This window comes from Saccoglossus kowalevskii, chromosome 7, assembly GCF_978046115.1.
Source record: "Saccoglossus kowalevskii chromosome 7, keSacKowa6.1, whole genome shotgun sequence".
Lineage (NCBI taxonomy): Eukaryota > Metazoa > Hemichordata > Enteropneusta > Harrimaniidae > Saccoglossus > Saccoglossus kowalevskii.
In genome coordinates, this window is record NC_140647.1 from 1,060,649 (window position 1) to 1,069,100 (window position 8,452).

Sequence of the window (8,452 nt, forward strand, 5' to 3'; positions counted from 1 at the left end):
TCAGTTGAACGTGATAACGCATGCAACAAGCGGCTTGTGTCTGGACAAAGCAGATACTGGTAAAGATACACCCACACTGCGCGTATGTGACAAACGCCTCTCACAGCAATGGGAGTTGGTAGACATATCGATGCTTGAAGAATAATTCTACCATCCATATTTTATTTGACATATAGAACAAAGCATCTGGACCATTATAAGAAAATATAGTACCACAATATATGCAGGAAAGGGCAAGAAAAGTTTAGCTTTCCCAGTTTAGTATTTATGTTTTGTGATTACCCCGAGATGCCTTCATGACAGAGAAGATTAAGCGATATTAAAAAAATGTTTTTAATTATAATTTATTTTCCTTCCTTTAATGTTTAAATTTTTAACACTATTAAAGTTCTGCTGACTGTCACATCTACTAGTATTTCGTTTTCACAGAATCATCCGCCAGTTGACAAAAGCATGATAATAAGTGTAACAGTCTCTAATGTTGCTTTAGGTGACATTGCTTTAGCTCCTTTTTTTCACTGAAGCAACATTGTGTGAAGAGTGTTATTGATGTTGATTCTGGATTCAAATGATTCTAAAATACAACTCCATAAAATTCACGTACGTACATGCGCTTCTAATAGAGCAAATACAGTACTCACAGTCAATTGTCATTAATGGAGAGCATTGTGAATACAAAAGTTTCAGTAAGTCACTGTGACTTTCTCTCTTAAGGATTCCAGTGAAATGTTCACTGCTACAAAATTACTTCCTCAACTCTTGCAATTGGTTACCATTTGTTGCTCATAAAGTCAAGGTGAAGAAGACTTGACATAAATGTAACCTCAGTCTCTTTTCTGGTCTTACATGTGTTCCATCGTCTACCAAGACTGGCATTAAACACACAGGGTGCTCAAGTATACATGTATTTGTAGAAATGAACATTTTACTGAGATTTGCATTCCTACTATACATTATATGCTAGAATACCTCAAATTGATTATTGTGATGACCATGGGTAATTATAAAATCAGTTGGTATGGCAACAAATCCTGAAGTATGCAAGCACTGAAGCTAGCTTGCACTTTAACAGGAACACATTTCAGGAACACATGTTCTCACAGCAGATATTGGGAGCAGATTTGTTGACAGTTTTATAGTTACAAAAATGTAAACAAATTACATTAACTTGCTGACTTGAAAAAGTTACTAAAGAAGTCTATGATTTATATTTGTTTTTAAATCTTGCCAGCTAAAATTATATTGTCACTTCCTGCAAACAAGATTTATTACAAGTTTAGTCCCTCTCTGGATCTAGTTGATTAGTGTATATTCTGGTGAAAACTGCAAGTTACAGCCCTTGTCTTTTTATCTAACATCTTTCAAAATGAAAAATCAGTTCAATTCATTATTATGTACAGTCTGTTTATTTATATTATTGCTACTCATTCATATTGAGTCCCCGCCTCGCCCTGCTAGTATATATGCAAATATCATCAATTATGTAAATATATGTTAATTATTGTATCTTTGGCATTGGGGCTGACCAATCTGCATATAGAAATTCAACCATTAAATGGTAAGAATGACAAACCAACTAATTTATATTTTTAATATGAATGAATGCCAAGATGATGATGTTTAATATAATTTAAATCTGTCTCGATTCTGAACCTTTTTATTTCCTTCTTGTAATAATGTACTATTTTTATTTGCTTTTATTTGTCCTAATTTGGCTTTAAAATATCAAAATTGTCATACTATATACTTCAGTGGAATGCAAACATAAAGCAATGTTGCAAAAAAAATTTTCATGATGGCTTTATATTAGCAGTTATACCATCACAGGAGAAAGCAAAAAGTCTGAATTTGTACAATCTAACTTACTCCAATAAACCTGTGGTATCACAACAGCATTGAACAGTTGAGCATTCATTGTATTGATGTGATATGCATTTTTCAATTATTTGTATTGTTTCATCTCAAATCCTTTTGTGATACCATGTGAATAAACACATAGAATTTTATATATATATATATAATATGCAACTAGCTGAAAAATGAATTATGAATCAAATCTTTTTCATCAGCTGTCTTGGTTTGTACGCATAGAATATACATTGTATTTTCCATGTGTTGTCATCTGGTATCACAGAAGTCAGTTATTACATAGAGGCATAGCATATACATTGTATTTTCCATGTGTTGTCATCTGGTATCACAGAGGTCAGTTATTACATGGGTAAAAAAGGGCAAAAAAAAAACATGATAGTCAATGGTGGTTCAATCAACTGAAGAGAACATTTATTCTTTTGGTACAATGTTGATGTTAGTAGCAAGATGCCATGATATTTAATATTGTGTGATTTTTACACATATTTTTCCCAAAATTGAATTGTTCTGCATTCCATTATTTCAGTTTCATAAGCTTAAGCATATTTGGGTTTTAGTTATCTATGGGAAACTTTTTGTATGCAATATTGATATTCCTACTTTATATACCATTATTTGAAACTGATTTGGTCCTATGATCACTGCAGGTCAAACAAATCATCAACTCAATAGAGGATGACACTTTCTTTTAAATCCTCCTAATTCAGGGTAAAAAGTTATTTAATACAATTTTTTGTGGATGCAACAACAATTATGAAACCTACAGTTATGTGGGGTTCATTGAAAATACAAAAAAAATAATGTTACAATCATGATTTATTTTTATAAAGAAGAAATTATTGTGATTTTAATGCGCATTCATGATTCAGGTCACAATTTGATTTTAGGAAAATTGTGATTCTGGAAGAAAAAGTTGTGATAATCCTGTGTACATTTCCTTTTCTTTCAAGATTCTGTGTGATATAATTGGAGCATAGTAATCATGTGATATCGTAACAGGATATGACATGAGTTGCTCTTAGATGATGTCACTTCCTATTAATGAAAATTTCCAGGTACATATCAAGGTCAATATAAATAATTGTCAAAAACACTTGTCACACTGACTTGGTATTCTATAATACCAACATTAAGTTAACATTCAGCTAAAGTCTGAATCAACAGTGCATGCACTGATGTTTTTATGTGCAGGTGATAAAGAAAAGAAATTATGAATGAGGCATTTGTCATGAGAAATGAATGAAGCACTCCAATATGGCTGTACTCCCACTTGTGTATACGTGTAAAGTTGTAATGGCTTGGCATTTGTATTTCATTGATGTCATCATTGCAGCGTTGACTTTCACTTAATTGTACACACATAAAGATCATATATATTGTTCGATTGTGAAAGTATCTGTGATTCCAAATCAAAACGTTTGATAAGACACTCCAAAGTTGGTTGTCTTCATTGTAGTGGACAGTTGCCTGGAAGGTTGCTTGAAACAGGAAGTGACATCATGGAGGTAGCACAGTTTATTTTCTTTATACCTAAGGTTTTAACCACTTTTTTAGTTTGTTTCTGCTATGAAAAGTTCATTCAGTGCTGTATGTTTTGTACATTGAAAATAATAAATCTGCATCACTGCTTCTTGATCTGCTGTGGATTCTGTTCATGTTTGTGCATAATCAGTGTGTCATCAATCTGCCCAAGATTTCTATGAAATCTGAGAAAGCATTGTGATAAAAAGAACTGATGAACCATCTTGAATCTGATCAGAACACAAACTTAGGTGCATATGCATCTTATGGTATTTTGACAAACTATAAACATCTGATCTAAAAGTATCACATATTCTATTTTTAGTATTACCGGTATGTTTGAACAGAATTAGTCAATCACCCTGAAACATGTAGGACAGCTAGAGGGCGTTAGGCTGTTTTTGCCTCTCTTCGGATAACAATGAGTTGAGTGTTGGCACTCAAGAGTTTGGGTTGTTGGCGAGTCTTAGATGGGTCATATTATTGTTGGGTCGTCCAAGTAGAATATAGATGTAGAGGGAAACCAAACTACAATTAGCCATGTATTAGCTAACACATTATGACTGAATTAATGATATCAAAAAAAACAAGTCATTGAAAATGACACAGTTCCCGTTCAAACTGTTAAAATTGATCTTCATGTTCTAAACTTGGTCTTGACAATTTTCAAGTATTTACAAAGTGCTAAATACCCTTCAAATACAGGTTATGCCTGTATAAATTCTTGAAACTGACTACTGGGTGCAATGACATGAAAAAACACCAAATTTGGTTCACAGTGATTAAGTTTGAAGGCAAATTACAGGGAGGTAGTCGTCGTGTTGTGCATGTGCGACATTAGTGTTGATAAACAGATTTTTCCAAAATCCAATGCGCAAGTATGAGCTTTGACCTGGTCGCCAGACTTGTACTAATTATTGCCAGTGACTTCTTTGATACCTTAAATCCAACCACCTAAAAAATACCCAAATAAAGCTTGGTAACGTCTCAGTTTGTACTCTTTGATCTGCACATCAGTCAAAGTCGCCATCTTTGTTTATATGAGACCCATATATATCGTGCATGCGTGGTGCGACAATTATCACACTTTAAATCAGACTTCCAAATGTATAGCTTACTTTATTCTTCAGTGTATACAGCAATGTACTTAAAGGGACGTTTATGATTGGAATGTAATATGGCAGTGTATTGATAGTTTAGTAAGCATTAGAAACACAAGGAGAAAGTGTAGGTTTTCAGGTAAAAATCCTGTGTTACTTTTTCATTTGCTCATAACTATTCAATGCATACCACTTTACGTCAATATGACCCTTTTTTCCCCAAAAAAATCGCAATATCTCGTTAGAGGCTGTAGCTGTTCTGGTTGTGAGTGCAAACCCCCTTCTTTTTCCAATTTTTGAAAGTTAAGAGAAAACTCCATCTCCTCATCAACTTCAGCGTTAAGTTGGTCAATTTGAGAGGTCTATTTTTAATAGCAGTTAATAAACGTGCTGGTGAGAGTGTGCAAGTGGCACCCTCACTGATCCTCACCCTGCTTCTCCAGTTTTAAAATTTACGTGCACCTCTTCAGTACAAGTATAGTTATCTGGAGGGGCCAAAAAAATGGTCACATGACCAAAAGTAGTATAATTAGTCATCTTTCAGGTGAAAGGCTTCATGTAGCATCAAATCTTTCAACTAGCTGTCCAGGGATATATGGTGGTTTGGGTTATTTCATTATGTAACAGGTATGCATACTATTTCGTTTTAGAATTTCAGATAACTATTGATGACAGATTGCAACTTAAGTTTGAGCGACTGTTCAACTTATTAAGTTGGAATGGGGTAATTTCAAATGCTACGACATCAAGAGATTGTTTGGTTAAAGTGGTGGTTAAGTGTTGGATATGGGCAGCAACTTGAATTAAATTATGAAGAACAACCAAAACAGCATTTCCATCACTATCCATGTAACCTTGGCCATTTCTGCTCTGTGAATCAAAAACATAGAACATAGTCTTATAGGTAAATATGCCCAACCCATAGTCTTTGACAATAATAATGGCATGAGCAGTACTTTCAAAAACATGTTTTAATGCACTGTCAATGTCAAAGTCAACTTCAGCAAGGCACCCAACAATTGATGTGCATGGAATACAGCTGAAATGATATGGTCCAAATGAAATGCAACTATTTAAATCAGCAACCTGTAAATACATACTAGAATCTTTGGTATGCCTGTTAGGATAAAGTTTTGAATACAACAATTGCCCTATATCTATATGTTATCAATATTCGCACTGTTCTAGTTAGCAGCATCCATAATCATTGAATATACCAGGGCTACAAGACTGTTTGTCATGCATGTACTGGCTCCAGATGTGGTACCCAAATATTTAGGTGAACCTTGATTAACATTACCTGCAATCACTAATTTACCTTGACCTGTTATGTCACAGTTTGAAGTAGGACCAGGACTGCTTTCTATATCACCACTTAGCAACAGAATCATTCTCATATAGTACAAATAAAGTTGCATAATCCATACAGGAAAAAATCTTTTTATTACAAACTTTAGTTTGTATACAATGATAAATTCAGAAGACCAAATACATACTTCTATATGCATGATTTCTCAGTCAGAAAGTCTTCTCTGTAATATAATATAATATTGGATATGGTACTGTTGTACGATAATTTATATGGTACTAATAGTATGGTAAAGATATGATATATAATGGTATAATGTATACTGGTTCAATCTGGAGTACTTTGGTAAGCAGTGTATGTGACAGTACGTTAACAACTGACACCTGCAAGCCTCTCTAAAACAGTTGGTGAGAGGAGTACAGTACTAAATAAAGAAAAAATTGAAAGACAAAAAAATCTTCTTTTAAACACAGATCCTGTAAAAAAGCAAAAAAAAGTACATTTAAACAAATAGGTTCAAACAAGTCACATTGGACGTAGATGGCGCTGTGACAGCAACAAGACGGACTTAAAATATTAAAGATGGCGTCCGTGTTCACGAAAAGCACTGAAGGTCGTAACGTACACTAATTCAGGTCATTTAAAAATTGCAGTTAGATAAACACCCAGTTACATCGTCAAAATAATAAAATGTTAAACCATTCAGTTGTTCTGACCGTGTCATATATATTGACAGTGCACTTTGAATAGTGTAGCCAGTCGATACAAACCTCCAAGATATTTCCAACTTGCTACGAAATTTCATTGTTCCATCACAGTGATTTTTTTTTTCAAATACAGCATTTGCCGATGTCAATTTCTACAAATCTGCCTGCTCTGCACATCCCTAAAATCACCCTGTCGACTAACATCCAGAACATAGACTGTGACATGGCGAGACATCGTTAAAATGAGAATGTTGACAAAATATTCTCACATACATTCCACTCAAAATAAAAAAAATGCGCCCATCAGACAAAAAAAATCGATCACAGAAAACTTATTATTTTTGAAAATAATTAACTTGTTAAAAGATAGATACCGGAATACCAGTAATTTCGATCGTTGACACAAATGACGGCCATCGCAGTGCAGTGATCACCGGCTACGGACATCGTCAAAATCTGAACAATTTACCTCTATAGATCGGCAAAGATACAAGTCCCAAACATTCATATATCATAGTACTTACAAATATATCATGTACTTACCAAATAATTTATTGATCTTCAAACTATTCAGTATCGGCGCGAAGTCACAGAGAGCATCCATAAAAAAATTGTCCTACACGAGGTTTTTTTACCATTTACCTGATTTAAGCGAATTCGCTCCCATGATGCAACAGTAGAACACATTGCCTGAACCCGAAGATCATGCCCCGTTTAGCATGATCGAGGTACGTGGTAAAAATACTGATATCTTTATTGCAATCATAATCAAATCAGGATATCAAACAAAATACGAATAAAGGTAACATTGTGACAAACCAACATAATACTACTACTTTATTGACATCAATTTAACAACATAAAAACAACTTTGTATTAGATGCATGTAATTTATAGTCCATCTTAATCAGAATCCGCACATTTTCGGGTTTAAAATAGCTGCCAAACGCTCAAAATTGATCTAATCTCAAAACAACTTCACGTGCATATGTATACCTTCATGACATGTATGTGTACCAAATTTGAATGAAATCCATCAAAGTGTGTCTGAAATATGACGATGCACGCACGCACACACACACGCACGCACGCACGCACGCACATAACCAAAAACACTACTTCCCGTTTCGGACTACCGTCCGAACGGGAACTAATCATAGAAGATTTGGCGAAAAACGATCGTTTTTGACATCGTATTTCCGCTCGGAAACACAAGAGCGATAAGACTCAATTTTCAAGTACGCAGGTTGTTTGGATCGGACTGTTTTGTTTTGTTTCGAGTTCGTTGCGAGTCGAGAAACATAACGTTGTTTTTAGTGAATATAGAATAGGTTCTGTTTCAATACAGGATTTTGATATGCCAATCGGGTAATTTCTTACTTTAGCGTCCTCTGTATAAATAGTCCTCTACTCTCAAAATTGACAATGGTAGTAGCCCAGAATGAACTCCCTGTTAAGGTGGAAGCCTACTCATCATTTTTGAGAAAGTTGGTCATAAATCGCATGACAATGTTCATTGGTTTATTATGTAAAATTATGTAAAATCGTGGAGCTATTGGCCCTTGGCACCATAAAATAGCATTCTTTTGTGTGTTACAGTGACCTATTTTGAGAAACTTGTCCTAATATTTTTCAAAAATACCTATTTTTAGAACAATTCCATAGAGCGCAATGTTAAACAAAAACTGCATTTTTCAACACTTTTTAAAACCCATAAAACAAAAAGTATCCCATCAATAACAATATATTATTTTTTTCAGTCTGTCACCAGCCTACAAATTGAGATATGGCATAGTATCCCTGTCATAGAAACCTATGGTAAAAGCACTATAATTCTGTCAAAATGGCCGTTATCCTTCCCAAACTTCTTTAATTCAATATTCTTATATTGCCAAGAAGTACAATTTATTAAAAAATGAATAAATTCTGGGTATTTGAAATCA

The 8,452-nt window shown here is 34.1% G+C and overlaps 1 protein-coding gene and 1 long non-coding RNA gene across 2 annotated transcripts in view; one reads left to right on the forward strand and one right to left on the reverse strand.

Moving 5' to 3' along the window:
• Nucleotides 1–3,507, forward strand: part of LOC100373147 (polypeptide N-acetylgalactosaminyltransferase 13-like) — a 109,190-nt gene extending 105,683 nt beyond the window's left edge. Inside the window, exon 12 of the mRNA XM_085500962.1 lies at nucleotides 5–3,507. Within this exon, the coding sequence (XP_085357088.1) occupies nucleotides 5–145 (141 nt within the window). The 3' untranslated portion in view covers nucleotides 146–3,507. The remainder of the gene's footprint in view (nucleotides 1–4) is intronic.
• Nucleotides 3,508–5,905: 2,398 nt separating this feature from the next.
• On the reverse strand, nucleotides 5,906–7,130 carry LOC144343202 (uncharacterized). The gene is made up of 2 exons (XR_013418906.1): nucleotides 7,053–7,130; nucleotides 5,906–6,278 (listed from the first exon to the last, which is right to left on the reverse strand). It is a non-coding gene; the product is annotated as an uncharacterized LOC144343202 (long non-coding RNA).
• Nucleotides 7,131–8,452: the final 1,322 nt, after the last annotated feature.